General features: G+C 35.8%; 1 protein-coding gene across 3 annotated transcripts in view; it reads right to left on the bottom strand.

The window, feature by feature from the left end:
* Positions 1-20,076, bottom strand: part of AKAP10 (A-kinase anchoring protein 10) — a 75,417-nt gene that overhangs the window by 18,890 nt on the left and 36,451 nt on the right. For all 3 annotated transcript variants that reach the window (XM_045569448.1, XM_045569450.1, XM_045569449.1), the window contains exons 5-10: positions 17,961-18,059; positions 14,296-14,380; positions 13,339-13,462; positions 12,168-12,304; positions 9,395-9,539; positions 5,258-5,431 (exon numbers count right to left, since the gene is read on the bottom strand). In XM_045569448.1, coding sequence (XP_045425404.1) covers positions 5,258-5,431; positions 9,395-9,539; positions 12,168-12,304; positions 13,339-13,462; positions 14,296-14,380; positions 17,961-18,059 — 764 coding nt within the window. The remainder of the gene's footprint in view (positions 1-5,257; positions 5,432-9,394; positions 9,540-12,167; positions 12,305-13,338; positions 13,463-14,295; positions 14,381-17,960; positions 18,060-20,076) is intronic.

Raw genomic sequence — 20,076 nt, 5'->3', positions numbered from 1 at the left:
ATATAGCCATGAATTTCAGAAATTCCATTTCTAAAAATTCAATTACAGACAGACTCACACTTACGTAAAATGCTTATATACAAGATTATTCACTGCAGCATTTTTTAAAATAGCAAAAGACAGGAACAAGCTTAATGTCCACAACTATGGGATAGGTTAAATATTAATAAATAAAATACGTGAACAGATACTTATAGAACACACTACAGACATACAGATCAATGGAATAGAATTGAGAATCCATAAACACACCCTTCACATTTATGGTCAATTTATTTTTTGATGGAGTTAAAGTATTATCTTATGAGTACAGATACAAAATCCTGAACAAAATACTAATAAACTGAATCCAGCAGCATACAGAAAGGATTATATACCATGACCAAAATCTGAAAATCAATTAACACATTTTATCAACAGAATAAAACCCAAAACCCACATGATCATCTTGACACAGAAAGAACATCTGACAAAATCCAATACTGTTTTGTGATTAAAAAAAACACACTAAAAAAATTATGATTAGTAGAGAATTTCTTCAACCTGATAAAGAGCATTTATTAAAAACCCACACCTAACATCATATTAAATGATGAAAACTGAAAGCTTTCCCTGTGAGATCAGGAGTAAGACAAAAATGTCTACTTTTGCCACTTCTATTCAACCTTGTACTGGAAGTTCTAGCCACAGTAATTAGGCAAGAAAAGGAAATAAAAGGCATCCAAAGTGGACAGGAAGAAACAAAATTATCTCTTTTTGCAGATGACATGATCTTATAAATATAAGAAAACCTTAAAGAATCTACAAGAAAACTATTAGGGCTAACAAACAACTTTAGCAAAGTTGAAAGTACAATATCAACATATAAAAATTAGCCAAAACAATCTTGAAAATATGAAAAGTTGGAGGACATATACTTCCTGATTACAAACTTATTACAAAACTATAGTAATCAAAACAATGTGGTACTGGCATTAGGACAGACATACAGATCATTGAAATAGAATTCAGAGTCCAGAAATAAATCCATACATCTATGGTCAATTGAATTTTGAGAAGGGTACCAAGACCATTCAATGGTGAAAGAATAGTTTTTTTCCACAAATAGTGCTGGGACAACTGGACATGCACATGCAAAATAATGAAGTTGGGCCTCTACCTCACACAACATACACAACATATAAAACTAACTCAAACTGGATCAAAGACCAAAAACTCTTAGAAGAAAACACAGGGATCTGTAAATTTTCATGACCTTAGATTTTGCAAGGGTTCTTAGACATGACACCAAAAGTGCATGCAACAAAAGTAAAACAGATAAACTGGACTTCATAAAAATTAAAAACCTTTGTGCTTCAAAGGACATTCTTAAGAAAGTGAAAGGCAACCTATACAACTGGAGAAAATATTTGCAAATCATATTACTAATTAGGCTCTACTACTCAGAAAAAATGAACAAAAAACCTCTTACAACTCAACAACAAAAAGACAAACAACTCAATTTTTTAAAATGGGCAAAGGATTTAAGTAGACATTTCTCCAAAAAAGTTATACAAAGAGTCAACAAGCAAATGCAAAGACACTCAGTATTATTAGTCATCAGGGAAATACAAACCAAAACTATAAGGAGATACTACTTCATACCCATTAGGATGGCTATACTCACAAATATAGACAATAACAAGCATTGGCAAAGATGTACAGAAACCAGAACGCTTGTACACTGATGGTGAGAATGTAAACGGTATAGATGCTACAGAAAACAGTACAGCAATTTCTTGAACATTTAAACATAGAATTAACCTATAACCCACCATTTCCATTTCTAGGTATATACCCAAAAGAACTGAAAACAGGTATTCAAAAGCTTGTACACAAATGTTCATAGCAGCACTATTTGCAATAGTCAAAAGGTAGCAACAACTCAAAAAATGAACAAAATGTGGTATGGAATATTATTCATCCAAAAAAAGAACTGAAATATTGATTCATGCTACAACATGGATGAACCACAAAAACATCAAACATTATGCTAAGGGTAAGAGGCCAGACACAAAAAAGTCACATATTGTATGTTTCCATCAATATGAAACATCTAGAACAGGCAAATCCATGAAGAGAAAAGCAGGTTAGTGGTTGTGAGGAGGATCTAGGGAAAGGGAGGGATGTGGGGAGTGACTGCTTAGTGGGCACGCGGTTTCTCTTTGGGGTAACGAAAAAGTCTGGAACTAGACAGTGGTGATGGGTGCACAACACTGTGGATATACTAAATGCCACTGAATTGTACAATTTAAAATGATTATATTCATGTTAAGTGAATTTTACCTCAATACAAAAATTAATTGCATTTCTACATTCTTGCAATGAGCAATTTGAATATGAAATTAAGAAAACAATTCCATTTATAACAGCATCAAAAAACACTTAGAAATAAGAATAAAAACAAATTTAAAAATACTTAGGAATAAATTTAAGAAATACAAAAACATACTCTGAAAACTACAAAACATTGTTGAAAGAAATTAAATATGAATAAATGTAGATACCCCATGTTCATGGATCAGAAGACTTAATATTGTTAAGCTGGTAATACTCCTTAAAATGAACTATAGAGTCAACAACAACATTCCTATCAGAATCCCAGTAGGCTTCTTTGTAGAAATTAACAATTGATCCTAAAATGCAAATGGAACGTAAGAGACCCTGAATAGGAAAAACCATCTGGAAAAAGAATTAAGTTGGAAGACTCTCACTTTCTGATTTCGAAACTTACTACAAAGCAACAGTAATCAAGAGAGTATGGTACTGGCATAGGGATACACATAAAGATCAATGGAATAGAACTGAAAATCTAGAAATACTGCCTTACATTGATCCTTCAACAAGCCATTCAATGGGGAAACAATAATCTTTTCAGCAAATGGTGCTAGAACTGGATATATACACGCAAAAGAATGAAGTTGGATACCCACCTCACACTATACATAAAAATTAATTCAAAATAGATCATAAACCTAAATGTGCAAGACAAAATTATAAAAACACATAGAAGAAGATATAGGGATATATCTTAATGACTGGGAATTTGCCAATGGTTTCTTAGATGGGACATCACAAGCACAAGCAACAAAAGAAAAAAATAGAAGAATTAGACTTCATCAAAATGAAAAACTTTTGTGTTTCAAAGGACATTATCAGTTGTAAAAAGACAATTTGCAGAATGGAGAAATATTTGCAAATCATATGCTTCATAAGGGACATGTATCTAAAATATATAAAGAACTCCTGCAACTCAATAATAAAAAGCCAAACAACCCAATTTAAAAATGGGCAAATGATTTGAATAGACATTTCTCCAAAGATAGAAAAAAGACCAATAAGCACATGAAATGTGCTCAATATCATTAGTCATCAGGGAAATCAAACAAAAACTACAATGAGATAGAACTGGGACGGCTACAATCAAAAAGATAGATAATAACTTCTGGTGAGATGTGGAGAAATTATAAACCTCATACACTGCTGGTGGGATTACAAAATAGGGCAGCCACTTTGGAAAACAGTCTGGCAGCTTTTTAAAAAGTCAAACATAACTATTACTTGACCGAGCAATTCTACTCCTGGGTATACAGAACAAGAGAAATGAAAACATTACACAAAAAACCTGTACACAAATGTTCACAGCAGCATCATTCATTCATTTTAGCAGAAGGGAGGGAACAACTCAAATGCCCATAAACAAAATGTGGTATCACTACAATGGGATTATTTGGCCATAAAGAAGAATAAAGTTCTGACACTTGGTAATTGTGCATAAACCTTGAAAACATGATGCTAACTGAAAGACGTCAGTCATAACAGACCACATATTATATGGTTCTATTTATGTGAAATGTCCAGCACAGACACATCTATTGTTTCCATAGAAACAAAAAAACAGATTACTGGTTGCCTAGAGCTAGACGAGTGGGGGATTTGGAGTTAAAGTAAATGAAGTTTCTTTTTTGGAGTGAAAACATGTTCCAAAAAAGAATACATAATATGATTTCATTTATAAAATGACAAGAACAGGTAGTGCTTATCTATGCCATCAAAAGTCAGGATAGTAGCTACCCTGTCCGGGAAGAAAGACAGTGACAGGAAGGGGGCTCAGGAGGGCTCTGCCATGCTGATAATGTGCTGGATGCTGGTTGTATGGCTTAGTTTGTTTGTGAAAATCTTTTTTTTTTTTTTAATGTTGAGACAAGGTCTTGCTCTGTCGCCTGGTGTTTGTGAAAATTCTTAAAGGTGTATATAGTTATGATATGTTCGGTTTTCTGTATGCATAGTATACTTTACTAAAAAGTATAAAAATATATTTTGCGGTTAGCATCTAGACCTTTTCAGCACCTAAATAAAAACAAGACGTTGTAGGCTATATCAAAAAATAAAATGGTGACCATATGCAGCAGGTCACCTCCTATGTAAACTTAACAGTAAGAAAACGTCCTGAGGAGAGCTTTAGTGATGGCAATACTGTAGTACTATCTTATAAACTAGAAAAACTTATCCAAGGTTCAGTATCAAAAAATTCAAAGGGTAATTTATTTATTTGTCAATAGTGATGACAAAATTATAATGCTATATTATTAAGTTTTTGGTGAAGAACACTAGATGGGAAATATTTCTGGTCCCACTACTTAACTGTGTGACTTTAACAAAATCAATTAATTTCTTAATGCCTCCTCCTCAGATCTCTTGTCTTGGGGATATCCCATTTCATGTGATTTTGAGGTGAAATCAGGTAATATTTAATATATGAAGTACTCCAAAAAAACCAAAAAAGGTTAAGGAAATGTAAAATGTGGCACTCTAGCTCAAAATGAAATCAAAAGGCTTTCAGTGAAATATAGTATTAAGAAACCTAACAGTTTACTCAATTCTATAAAAAAGCATTTTAAATTTAATAATTAAAATTTCTCAAATAATTACACAAAGAGCTTTTCAGAGGCTATAAATGTATTTTGTATATTTGATTATTAAAAGAAACAGCCAGTGGCAAGCAGAATAATGCTCTGAATGAAACAGTATAATACTTTGCAGTACAGTGTATTGTTAATTATCACAAATACCAAGATTGGAATATACAGCACGTAGGCTAATTTAATTTCTCTTTTGTTCCTACAACTTAAAATTTAAAGGAGGACCTATTACTGGTATTTGAAGGAAAGGATCTGTACATCTTTCTTTCAAACAGCAGATGCAAATTAGTCAATACCTGAGAAGCAGAGCTGTCAGAACCGCCTGCGTGAGACTCGTCAGGAGGGCCAACGGCGCCATGAGCAGCCAGTGGAACATTCCCTCCCAGAAACTCATCTCCTCGAACTGAATGGATGAGATCATTCAAATATTTATAATAAAGATTGCTGGACAAAAAGCCAGGCAAAAAGACCTGAAAGAGAGGGAAAGCTTTAAAGTTGAAGTCAAATAAAACTAAAACTTTATTTTAAACAAACAAATTTTACCTATAATTCTACCAGTTAACACAAACGTTTTTGCTTCTCCTTGTTACACTCCCAATACTGTCCCTTCTTACAGTTTACACTGTAACTAAAATTACAAGGTATACAATTCTGTTGGATTTTTCCCCCAAAACACTTGTCATGAAACTATTACATAGACTTGATATTAATACTTCCTAGTGAGCAGAAAATACTCCATAGACCAGATATAATTTGAAATTTGATATAGATTTTTCTGGTTGGTGATAAATATTATATTAAAGTCTTTGTGCCAGGAGTGGTGGTGCATCCCCGTAGTCCCAGCTACTCGGGAGATCGCTTAAGCCCAGGAATTGGAGGTTGCAGTGAGATGATAATGCCACTGCACTCTAGCCTGGGCAACAGAGAGAGACCTTGTCTCAAACAAAACAAAACAAACAAACAAACAAAAAAGTCTTCGTGTATATATACTGATTTTTACTTTTGAACTGACTTCCTTAAAAAAATTAGCAGGAGTGTGATTGCTGAGTTAAATTCTAACTTTGCTGTATATGGCCAGTTTATCCTTCAAAGGGATTACTAGCAATTTGTATCACGAGCAACATATCAAGGTATTCCAGATAGGCTTTCCAATATTGGGTTGTGTTTTTTCAAATCACTGTTAAATAAATGCCTATGGCACATAGATTTTTTTTTTGCATTTAATAATTATTGATGTTGAATAACTTTCCCTATATTTAATTTACATTTCCTATTACAAACTTTTCCTTCACAGCACTTAGCACAATTGTAAATATTTATGTCTATATTTAACATGTGCTTTCTTTATAGACTAAGCTCCAGGAGGCCAGAAACCACATTCCTTTTGTTTACCACTGTAACGCCAATACCTAACACAGAAATACCCAAAGTTTTTTTTGAAAGAATGATTCCTGTTTATTTTCCACTTAACTAACAGGGTCTTGATAGTGTTCCTAAAATTAGTTTAAGTTCCTTACATACATACATTAAGTAAAAACTATTTTTTCATTGTTGTTTTCTCTGTATTTTAATTTTCCTTATTGCCCAGAAAGTTTTCATTCTTTATGATAAAGATCTGAACTTTTCCTTTAAAATCAGAAACATCTGAATTTTAATCATGAAAAATTTGTGTCCCTGGGTAATAGCTGATACTTTATTCTGTTTAATACTAGCTTTTCAATTATTTGATTTTTATATGTAACTCTTCAATATTCCTAAAATTCAGTTTTTATGTATGGTATTATATAAGAGTGCTTAATTGAGCTTTCCCACCTGTATAAACATGTAATATATAAGCCACAGAACCTCATGGGCTTATTCTGGGCTCTGCAATTCCTGGTAAAGTCTACTCTAGCTCATTAGAAGAATAAGTCATTTGTAAATTTTAATACTTTATTAGTAAGTTATTAGTGATAACCTTGTAAGTGATCACCATACACAAAACTAGTGTTCCAACCACGTTGATGGATACTGGTGAAATATTTGGATTATTCCTGAGCTAACTTTTCCATGTACTGCTATCTAATTATCAAAAAAAGATGTACTACTAATACTACTACTACTACTACTAGCAGCTAACATTTTTTAATGCTTACTATGTGTCAGGTACTATGCAGATGAGCATTTTATATATATTAGTTACTTAACTTTTTTTTTTTTTTTTTTAGACAGAGTCTCACTTTGTTGCCCGGGCTAGAGTGCCGTGGCGTCAGCCTAGCTCACAGCAACCTCAAACTGCTGGGCTTAAGCGATCCTACTGCCTCAGCCTCCCAAGTAGCTGGGACTACAGGCATGCGCCACCATGCCCGGCTAATTTCTTCTATATATATTTTTAGTTGGCCAGATAATTTCTTTCTATTTTTAGTAGAGACAGGGTCTTGCTCTTGCTCAGGCTAGTCTTGAACTCCTGACCTCGAGTGATCACCCGCCTCGGCCTCCCGGAGCGCTAGGATTACAGGCGTGAGCCACAGCGCCCAGCCAGTTACTTAACTTTAATCCTCAAAATAACTTTGAGGTAAGTAACCATATTATCCCCATTTTACAGATGAGGAAAATGGCTTCAGAGAATTTCAGTAACTGCCCAAAGTCACTCAGCCTATAAAGGTTAAGATTAATACAGTCATGTATCACTTAACAATGGAGATACATACTAAGAAATGCATAGTTAAGTGATTTTGTCGTTATGTTATGCGAACATTAGAGTGTACTTACACAAACCTAGATAGTACAGCTTACTATACTCCTAGGCTACAAACTTGTACAGCACATTACTGAATACTGGAAGCAACTGAAACACAATGGTATCTGTGTAAACGTATCTAAGCCTAGAAAAGGCACAGTAAAAATACAGTATAAAAGATAAAAAATGGTCCAGGCACAGCGGCTCACGCCTGTAATCCCAGCACTTTGGGAGGCTGAGGCAGGAGGATTGCTTGAGCCCAGGAGTTCGAGATCAGTCTGAGCAACCTAGAGACTCTGTCTCTACAAAAAAATTAAAAAAAAACTAGCTGGGCCTAGTGGCACGCGCCTGTAGTCCTAGCTACTTGGGAGGCTGAGGCAGGAGGATCACCTGAGCCCAGGAGGTTTGAGGTTGCAGTGAGCTATGATCATGCCACTACATTCCAGCCTGGGCAAAGAATGAGATCCTGCCTCCAAATAAATAAATAATAAAAAGATTAAAAAATGGTATACCTATATTGAGCACTTACCATGAATGGGGCTCGCAGGACTGGGAGTTGGTCTGGGTGAGCCAGTGAGTGAGTGAGGAGGGAATGGGAAGGCCCAGGACATTACTGTAGATATTATAAACCCTGTACACTGAGGCTACACCAGACTTATTAAAAAAAATTTTTCTTTCCTCAATAATAAATTAACCTTAGCTTACTATAAATTTTTACTTTGTAAGCTTTTTTTTTAGCTTTTAGACTCTTCTATCATAACACTTAGCTTAAAAAACACAAACACATTGTATAGCTATACAAAAATATTCTTTCTTTATATCCTTATTTTTATAAATAAGCTTTTCTTCTAATTTTTTTTTTTATTTTTTATTAAAAACTAAGACACAACACATATATTAGCCTATGCCTACACAGGGTCAGGGTCACCAATATCACTGTCTTCCACCTCCACATCTTGTCCCACTGGAAAGTCTTCAAGGGGCAATAACATGCAGGGAGCTGCCATCTCCTAGGATAACTATGCCTCTTCTGGAATATCTCCTGAAGAACGTGCCCAAGGCTGTTTTACATAACTTTTTTTTTTTTTGAGACAGACTCTCACTCTGTTGTCCCAGCTAGAGTGCAGTGGGGTCATCAGAGATCACCACAATCTCAAATTCCTGGGCTCAAGTGGTCCTCCTACCTCAGCTTCCCAACCAGCTGGGACTACAAGTGTGCACCACCACACCCAGATAATTTTTCTATTTTTTGTAGAGACGGGGTCTCACTCTTGCTCAGGCTGGTCTCAAACTTCTGACCCCAAGTGATCTTCCTGCCTCTTAACTTGTTATTTTAATACGTAGAAGGAACACTCTAAAATAACAATTAAAAGCATAGGATAGTAAATACTAGGCCACCACTATACAATATATACATGTAACAGAATTTAAGTTGTCCCCCATAAATCTACTAAAATAAAATAAAATAAATAATACTAGCCAATAGCAATCTTTCACCTCCATCATAATCTTACGGGACCACTGACACACATGCAGTCTGTCACTGATGGAAACTGTACATACTCAGTCAGACTTAAAGCCTCTGCTTTTCACCACTATGCCACATTGCTTCAATTTCCAGTGTTCTGTTATATTTGGGTTTTCCCATGTTATATTTTCTGAGATCCATGAGTAAAATTTCTTATGGTTTGATACTTTTGAAGTTCCTAGTTACCTTCTCCATGGTCGTCCAGGCCTGACGTAATGGAGTTGTGAAACAGTTAGGGAGAGGCCCCCCTTCCCTGCAGATATTGGATTCAATTTCTAATCGTACAACATCATCAAATCCAAGAGGATGTGTGGCTTGGAGGGAGAAGTACCTGTGGTAGAAAGATATCCAAAGTAAAACCAAACTCCATAGCAAGTATAAGCAACTTTAGGCACCTACACCAGAGAATCTTACACGGGGCTACTTGATTTAGCCTGCAGACCTACACCATGGAGATGGGTAATGATAGCCCTGCTCTCACCTTTATTTATGCCCCTCTCCCCAAAAGTATCTGGGTTAACTTGCTACCTCCCTATCTGCCTGCCAGCCATCCTTAGTTCTTGCCCAGTCAGCTCTGCTGTTGTTTAAGAGCTGTGAGGGTCAGGCTACAGTTGAGGCAAAGAAACTAATCAATCACACATATTTAATGGGCACCTATTCTCTGGTCAGGACTTAGTAGAAAGAAATGGATTTAGAAGAAAATAAGATATGGTCATTTCCCCTGAAGAGAGAGCAGAAAAGAGCTATGCATAGGAGACAATGAGAACATAGCCCTTAACTATGAGGCACACGCAATAAACACATAGGAACTCAGAACAAAATGGCACAGAGGGTGAAATGGATGCATTTGATGTATTTAGATAGAATAGGACTTGCTGATGATTTGGTGTGGAAAGAAAATGGAGCAATTAATATTGATTTCTAATTTGATAGGATACATTATAGCTAGTGTTTTGGTAAGCTGATCATGAAGTAGATGCAAAAAAGCATTAAAAGTGGAGAAAATTTTTATATGCTTTCTTCCAAGCACTCTAGTGGCTTCTATCTCCTGTCTGTGACCAAAATACGGAAAGGCTGATGGTGCGATGCGTGATTGTGATGATGCATTTATAAGATACAAAAACAAACAAGCAGGGATTTGTAAAGTCAAATTTGGCACAACGAGCTTGGCAAAAACAACAATATCAGTGAGATATCATACAGAAATCTTTATTTAAAAATGGCTCCCAGCCGGGCGAGGTAACTCACGCTTGTAATCCTAACACTTGGGAGGCCGAGGCGGGTGGATCGTTTGAGCTCAGGAGTTCGAGACCAACCTGAGCAAGAGCGAGACCCTGTCTCTACTAAAAATAGAAAGAAATTATATGGACAACTAAATATATATAGAAAAAATTAGCCGGGCATGGTGGCGCATGCCTGTAGTCCCAGCTACTCGGGAGGCTGAGGCAGTAGGATCGCTTGAGCCCAGGAGTTTGAGGTTGCTGTGAGCTAGGCTGATGCCACGGCACTCACTCTAGCCTGGGCAACAGAGCAAGACTCTGTCTCAAAAAAAAAAAAAAATGGCTCCCAATGTGAAAATGGGATCTGGTGGGAAAACAGGGTCTCTGCTCTGTGTGGTTACTGAGCTCCAGCCAAGGCCCCACTTAGAGCCATTATTTTGTTCCAGCATAAAGAAAACTCTCCTTTTTAAAATCAGCATTTTCATAACAAAAAGTGAGTATCCCACGTTGTAATGAGTAAGTTGGTAAATACTCCATGATGTAAATTTTCAGACACCGCACACCAAATTTTTAAATGTATACTCTTGATGTTTCACCATCCATATAACAATGTTTCTTATATAATATCTTCCACAAATATATGATACAAAACATTAAAAAATTGCATTCCAGTCCAAATTCTGCCACTAACTTGTCCTGTGACTTTGAGAAAATCACTACCTCTCTATGCCTTAGTTTCCTTATCTACAAAATGGGGAAATCAGACTAGAACCCTAATCTGGCTATTCATCAGAATTATCTGCCATGTCTTCTAAAAATAAAAATTCCTGGGTCATACCTCAAACCGCTGGATCAGAATCTCTTAAAAGAGAAGAACTGGAAATCTATTTTTAACAAGCTTGCAGGTGATTCTTTTGCAGACAGCCTGGCATGCACCTGCAGATCAATGTTTGGGAACCACTGGCCTAGATGCTCTGGCTCTCTTCCAACCCTAACATCCCATGGATTTTTATCCACTCTCAAGTTACTCCCTTAGCACTTGCTTGTGGATACAAATAACAAATTACTTTTCTTTACAGAGTATGAAACGTTGAATGAAAAGAACACGACGTGTTATAGAGCTGGCTACAGTCTTATCACTTGACTGAACAGATATTTTCAATTTTTCAAACGTCTCATTTTCAGTAAAAACTAATGAAAGACTGTAATTCATTTAGTAATGTAGCCAAGCAGACTGGCACCAGAAAATATGATACATCCACACATAGATATTCAAGGCCCTTTACAATCTATTCCAATTAGTTTCGGCTTCCTCTTTTTCCGCCTACCGCTTTGATTATCCAAACTCTACTTTCTTGAAATTACCTCATTCCCCCAAGTTCCATCAATTTGCTTGTGCCAGTGTCTTTGCCTAGAAGGTTCTTTCCTGCCTTCTCTGGCCAGCAAAATTCAATTCATTCTTCACGATCCAAATCAAATCTCTTTTCTGGGAAGCCCTCCCTGAACACCACCATTGTCAACCCGCTTGCCACACACACACCACCCCTTTCCCCAGCAAACACTTTTGTTCTAAAAACACCCAAAGTTTACAGACACCATGTGAAGAGCAGCTGCTATGCTGCTCCTTGTGAGCTCCCTGACAGCAGGGGCAGAGTTTATCCATCTTAATTTCCATAGTACATATCAAATCCTCAATAAATACCTGCTGAGTGCCGAATGCATCTATCATAAAAACTCACTTGTCATATAAAATCATGGCATCGTTCTGTGCCTCCTGGCCATCATATTGGCCCTTTTTGGCAGCAAGCTGAGACTGGAAGTTATCTGCTGCCAACCAGAATTGCAAAATATTCACTGCATCCTCTTTTTCCATGTACTAGGAAAGAAAAATACAAAAGGGAAAATAAGACTTCAAACAGATTTCTCTCACAATCTCTAATCTATAAGCTCCAAGTATTAAAATACAGGACACAAGCAAAAAGCAAAACGAGATCTACTTCTTCAATTAACACCATTCCGCAGCTTATAATCATTTAATGTTGAGAAGTTTTTAAACATTCTTTTAAAGGAAAAAAAAAAAAAACCCACAATTGACCAAAAAAACCACCATACAGTTGGACGCAAACTTCAGTGAGCTGAAGTAAAAATCACACTACACTGGATTAGTGGTTCCTCGCTGGCAAACATACAAGAATAAGCTAACCACACCAGATCTTTTAAACTGATCATTCTCACCATTCCATGAGAACAAACTGACCTAAACAAACTGTTGATTTAAACTTACAGCAAAGAAAGGGAGTGAAAAAACCAATCAACTGTATTCTTGTGAAGAAGCAGATTCAAGTGTCCAAGTTATTGCTCTGTGAGACTGGGAATCTTCTTTATCTCTGCTGAGTAGTCATTTGCTTTGTGACCAAAGAATTTCATTTTCTGAAGCCTAACAAATAGCATTATACTAAACTGTATGCTTCAAAGAGATTAATGTACTCCTTGTTTGTTGCAAATCCTTCACTGGGCAATCCTATCAAGCAGCTAAATTAAAAATGATGAGAACAGGAAAAAATTTACTATTTTCTCTCCTCAAGTCTGGACTGAAAATATTTGTGCACTGGAATCAAGTATCAAATCCTGCAGTTTTAAAATAGCTCCAAACAATTAAAAGCATGCATTCTCTCACGAGCAGTAGTTTAATTATGTTTTTCAAAATGAATTATTTTACATTGAATTTTGATGTTCTCTTTAATATGCCATTAAAGTATTCTTGCCATTAGAAATAACTTAAAACAATAGTAAATCTTTTTAGAAATGATTCGTCTCTTCTGTGTTACTTCCTGTAGACAGGGCCCCAGCATTTACAGTTTAGAGGCTGGAATGCTCTAGTAAGAGTGGGAAAGGAAATTCAGACTTTACCTCAGAGAAATAAAAGAGGGCTGACTCACAGAAGAGAATGTCAGCCAGGTAAACAGTTCCACTGGTCAGCACTTCAATCTGGTATTTACAGAAATGGTGACTTCGCAGAAACTCACTAAAGTGCCTGCACATGGACAAAAAGGGAACATTTGAGGGAACGACCATGGAAAGAGCTTAAGTGGGAAAAATACACTCTTTCCATACTGTCTGTATTGTATCTTAAAGGCCTAAGTCAACACTACCTTACTTCCCAGGGTGTTTTTTTCTGATTCCTTTACATGTATGTAATCTCTCCCACCTCTTAGTGACTTTGTAGCTCTTCTCTGACATTTAATATATGCTACCTCATATTACAGTAACTGAAGAACATGCCCTATTTCTTTTATCAGCCTGTAACTTCCTTGAAGGTAGGTCCTACACCTGTACCTTGCACAGAGTACCCTTTCAATAAAAGTTAAATGAAAGAGCGAATACTTAGTTTTTTTTTAAGGGCATGCAACAGTAATTAACCTAAAAAAACTCTGGAATCAGTTTCAACAAATAGATGTGGATTTAGTTATATAGCATCCATTAAGCTTAAAGCATGAACTAACAAATTGGGATATCCATCTGAAGACATGCATTATTTAAATAAATCAATTAATTCTAATAGTCACAATCACTACAGTGTCAATCACCCCCAAATGATTTCACAACTAAAAACAAATTCTTTTAACTTAGGAAATATTAATAATATTAAAAATGAAAATACTTTTATTTTGAGTAAGGGTTCACATAATTCATATTTAAAAGAAACTTTTAACCAAGACAGTCCTAGAGTACGCTTGTATGATCTTATAAATATTCAAAATACTTAAATCCTCAAAGATACTTTGTTTTTAGTTGAGTGAAGCCCATTCCTAACACAGAACTCAAATTCCCAAGAATGCGAAATATGAACATATGAAACTAACTTACTCTTGCTCCATTGCACTAAAGACTATGGACTGTGCCAAAACAAAGCAGTTGGGATCTACTTGTCCATCTTCTCCACAAATCTTTGCTGTAAAAGGAATAGTGAATAATTAAGTTTTTGCTAAATTCAATTATACACATTTGTGAATCCAACTAGGAGATAACAGGAAAGGCATATAAATTAGAAGGTTTTAAACAGAACTAAAAGAAAATACAGGCAACAGCTGATCTTGAGGTAAAAAGGCTTTTGAAGCATATATGCAAAAGCAGAAATTAAGAGCTAACAATGTAAAATTAATTTCTATACATTAAAAGCATCCCCAGAACAAAATTAAAAGGCAAACAGAAAAAAAAATTGCAGCAGGTATGATAGTTAAAAGATTACTATCCTTAAAATATCAAGAGTTCTTACAAACTAATAAGAAATGTCCCAAAAGAAAAATGAGCAATGACATGACAATCCACAACAGAAGAAACATAAAATGGCCAATATGAAAAGATAAATATGTTCACTAGTAATCAAATAAAATAGATTAGAATAATGAGGTACCCGTTTGTCTAGAAAATTTAAACAGAGTTGTTTTAACAATACATATGTTTAACTGTTTTATAATACACAGGCTTGAGCAAGGGCACAGGAAAACGGACACATAAATTATACCTATTTTCCTGGAGAGCAATTTGAATTTCTAGCATAGCTTTAAAAATAAGCATCCCCTTTCAATCAGCAATTCTATTTCTAGGATTGTAACTTAAAGAATTATGAATTTGTGAAAAGATTTATCTATAAAAAAGTATTATCAAAATATTGGTAGAAATTTTAAAACATGAAATAATTAAGATGACCAGTGTACACTGGGTTGCCAAATCCATTCAATTCCTAGTCTCCATCTTACTTAACCTATCAGCATCACTTAATTTTGATCACTCCCTCCTAGAAACATTTTTCTCACTTGGCTTCCAGGAAAAACTACTCTCTTGATATACAGTTGACTTAAGAAGGCCCAGTTAGTGCCTGTTACTTCTAAATCATCTTTTCTAGTTCCTCCTAATCTGCCAGACCATTAGGCATGACCCAGGACTCAGTCCTTATACCTCTTATCTTCCCTCATTACATTCACTCCTATGGTAATGTTATCCAATCTCATGATTCTAAATCCATATATATGTGATGATTTCCAAATATGCATCTCTAACCTGGACCTCTGTCATGAAATCCTAATGCAGGTGTCCACCTGCCTACTGACATTCACCATTTGGATGTCTAAAACCAAACCCCTGATTTTTCCCATAAGCCATTACTACCACAGTCTTTCTCATCTTATAAATGACAACTCCACTATTCTAGGTATTCAATTTTTTTAAAAAATGGAGTCATACTTGATTCCTTTTTTTCCTCTCATACCATCAGCAAATTCTGTCAGCTGTCCCTTCAAAGTATTTTTAAAATTCCATCACTTTAAGAATTTGTGGAAGATAGAGGCAGCAGCGGAAGCATAGTTTCAGGATCATTCTGAACCCCCACATAAAAACAGAGTAATTAGACAGCAATATCAAAAACCCCAAGGATAACATTTACAACAAAACTGGGCAGGTTGGATACACAGAAATAGCTAAAATAAAGGTTCCTTTAGGCAAAACTCACTGGAAGTATAACTATATTAAAATATTCCAATAGCAAGAAGGGACAAATAATTAGGGCAGGATTCAAGAAGAATGAGGCTCAAAGAGGAAAAGTGACTTTCCTAAAGCCGTATTAACATTCCAAAATGCGTAATAATAAGACACTGGGATAGAAACTTTCTCAGATCCCTTGATAATAAATGTTATCAACTTGATCCTTCAGATTTGTTTCCTTCATGGGATTATATCATTAATTTGATTAAGTTTAAGTAGAGGAAAAACAGAACTGCAGTGACATTTCATTTTTAAATGTGTTATTTGGCTCAAAACTCCTTCCTCCTTTTTTTCCTTACCCCAGACAGTTTGGTTATCAATTGGTACAAACAAACTCTCAAAGGAATCACTAGCCAATTCCTCAAATAGCCAAATTCTAATCAGAACACCCCAGCTGTATTACTAGGAAAAGTTGGTCTAGGGAAGTCTGCAAGATGATAGCAGCAAATTCCCACATAAAAGTAAAGCAACTATATAGAAAAACCAAAATCCCATGAAAACATCTGTTAACAAAGCTAGGTAAAATGGTGTCCCCACAAACCCCAAATACAAGCAGACAGGGACAGCCCATCAACAGCCACAAGACCTATGTGTTATAGGTGTCTGTGCAGGATAAAGAAAAGGAAAATGTGGGCAGCATCTGATGGACCCCAAAATAGCCAACAGGTGTTCACTGGAAAGTATTGTGGCCCAACTGAAGAACACAGCTAGGATGAAAATGGGTCTTGCTGTCTACAGTAATGAGTGAATATAAAGTATCTACAGTAAGGACTGAAGCAGCCCCATGCTGGGATAAATTGGCTAGGAGGGGAATAACATGCTTTATTTCAAAAATCACAAATACTAAATTTTTGATGAATAAAACTACAAAACTTAATACTAGGACTTGTGAGAATACAGGAAATATGTGTTGAATGAATGAAGCACTTTTATCTGTGACTACAGATCCACCTAAGGTCTTCCTGATGAAACATAGTGAAAGCTTTCACACTTACTTCTTGCTATGAGCTATAGAGAAATACATTTATTAGTATACACATACTATATATAAAATGAAAACAATTTCCTGAAATGATGTTTGTCCTTATCATCCTGAAACACTCTGATTTTTCTGTTCTAGTCTTTTTTTCTGGCAGGGAGGTGAGGACATAAGAGAAGGCTGGTCCCAAACTACAGCATGAAAAACACTGCCAATATAGCCCAGAAAAGATGCAGGGGTCTAATTTCAAATCCTGACTCTGCCATGTCTGAGTTGTGTTACCTTGGACAAAGGTGCTTCAGTTTCCTCAATTACAAAGTAGTAACTGTATTTACCCTACAAACTTCTTTAAAAGATTAAATGAGTTTCCCCCCTACCAGCAGAGGATTGAGTTCAAATATTAAATGAGTTTTTCCATGGAAAGTGCTTAGCATATTGTCTAGGACATAGTGAGAGTTCAATAAATATGTGCTATTTATTGTTCTTGCTATTGTTGTTATTCAGGTCAAAGTCAAAGAATTTGGGTCCAACATATAAGAGAGAACCTTTTTAAGTGAGCTACAATTAGATTTAAGAAAGTACTCTGAGGCCGGCCGCAGTGGCTCACGCCTGTAATCCTACCACTCTGAGAGGCCGAAGCAGGCGGATCCTTTCAGCTCAGGAGTTTGCGTCTCTACTAAAAATAGAAAGAAATTAGCTGGACAACTAAAAATATAGAAAAAAAAATTAGCCGGGCATGGTGGCACATGCCTGTAGTCCCAGCTACTCGGGAGGCTGAGGCAGGAGCATTGCTTGAGCCCAGGAGTTTGAGGTTGCTGTGGGCTAGCTGAGGCCGCGGCACTCTAGCCTGGGCAACAGAGTAAGACTCTGTCTCAAAAAAAAAAAAAAAAGCATAAGAAAGTACTCTGAAAACAGACTAGGAAAGGAACTGCTATATTCCATGTTCATAACAAATTATCTTAATCAATAACCAGAAATAGTTTTTTTGGTGATAGCTTCAAGTACTGCTTACCTATGATGTCATTTCTCATTGCTTCTGTAATTGGTATTGGTTTAGCAGCATCTGGAGATATATATTTGGTAAAAGTATTCACTGCATCTTGTTCTATACCTGCAAGGGAAAAAGGGGACAACTTCAAAAATCAAAAAGCTACTTGTCCTACAGTAATGGACTATATTCATGAATAGCAGAGTTTTGTTTGCTGTGAGCTCTTATTATAAAATAAGCTTCCATCACTAAGTGGCTTCTTCATTGGATGGCGGAACAGAAGAGTTATATTGTAAATTCTCCCCTGAATTCCCTTTATGAGCTAACAAGCTCCTTAATATTGTCATTAAATATGAAATGTCTGATTTCAAATCAGAAGTGCAGTTTATTATATCTCAAACAAGAAGCAGTACAATTAATCAAAGTATGCACCTAAACCAGCGACACAGTTTTGCGATCTTAACAGTAGCTTGTTTATGCCAGCAGTGAAGAAGCCTGGAGAGCACATGGTGATGAAATCATGAAAGGAGTTTTCCACAGCTTGTTGAGAATCGAGTACTTTTCCTTGCAAGAAGTGGTCCAAAGCCTGGAAGAATTGGTAGTCAGTTGGTGCAAGGTCTCGAGAATATGGTAGGTGACAGTTTCCAAGTCCAGCTTCTGTAGTTTGAACCACAGTGTTTGTGTGACAGTTGAGTCTTGTCTTGCGAGAGGACTGGCCTGTCTCTATTGACCAATTTTGGCTGCTTGATCGCAAGCATCCTCATCATTTATTTCATCCAACTGGTTGCAGCACACATCTGCTGTTTCGAGTAACCAGGTTTCATTAAGCTGTAGTGGATAATACCGGTGCTGGACCACCACACAGACACCATGAGCTTTTTGTGATCAATATTTGGTTTTGGACTGTGTTTTCAGCACTTCAACTTTATCCAACCATTGTGCCAAACGCTTGTAATTGTCAAAAAGAATCCCTTTTCATCACACATAACAAGATGGCATAGAAATGGTTCACCTTCATGTCATGACAGCAAAGAAAGGCAAGCTTCAAGACGATTTCTGATTCTGGTTTAATTCGTGTGGTACCCATCTATCCAGCTTCTTTACCTTGCTGATTTGTTTCCAATGGTCCAATATTGTTGGAATAGTGACGTCAAACCTTGTTGCTAATTCACACATAGGTTGAGATGGATTCGCTTCTACTACAGCTTTTACCTCATCATTATTTACCTTGGTCTCAGGTCACACACATGGTTCATTTTCAAGATTAAAATCACCAGAATAGCACTTCTCAAACCATTGCTGTCCTGTGCATTCATTAGCCACGTCCTTCCAGAACACTCTATTGATATTTCAAGCTGTCTGCACTGCATTGGTTCCACGATGGAACTCATCTTCAAAAATAACATGAATTTTTGACTTATCCATGGTTTTACAAAAATTGCTCGAAAAAAGATATGAAAGATAATCACAAGCCAAACCATGTGTTTGAAAGACTAAGGATGCACCTTCACAATAAAAATAAAGCAAGAAGTGTCAAAGTGAAATGTCAGAGATATCAGCTGTCAAACTTAGTATTTAAGGAAATCAGATGTTTTATACTTAATTACCTAATAGCAATTATTTATGTATGTTCTCTTTCCACGTCTCTTCTCCAAAGTCCCACATTAAAGGATTTGTACAGTAATATAACAGCAGGAATATAAAAACTATTTATAAATCTACATTTAAAATATTTTACAAAATTATTTCACATACATGATGAATACATTCATTTGACCTTCAACAACCCTAGAAGGTCAAAACCCTGAATCTCAAACCTTTTAGTCTTGGGACTTCTTTGAAATCTTAAAAATTATTGAGGATTCTAAAGAGCTTCTGTTTATATCTGGTTGTATCCATGGATATTAAGGTATTAGAAATTAAAAATGATAAGAAATTATTGATTCAGTTAAAATTAATAATATGAAATCTTTAGATGTTAACATAAACATTTTAAATAAAAAATACCTACTTTTCAAAATGAAAAAATTAGTGAGAAGAGGACATTGTTTTATATTTTTGCAATTCTCTGACATTTGTCTTGATAGCAACCATTGGATTCTAATATTTGCTTTGATGTTCAATCATATGCTATGCTGTT

Source organism: Lemur catta, chromosome 15, assembly GCF_020740605.2.
Source record: "Lemur catta isolate mLemCat1 chromosome 15, mLemCat1.pri, whole genome shotgun sequence".
Taxonomy (NCBI): domain Eukaryota; kingdom Metazoa; phylum Chordata; class Mammalia; order Primates; family Lemuridae; genus Lemur; species Lemur catta.
Note: the sequence above shows the minus strand (reverse complement) of the source record. Positions and strands in the feature narration are given on the sequence as shown.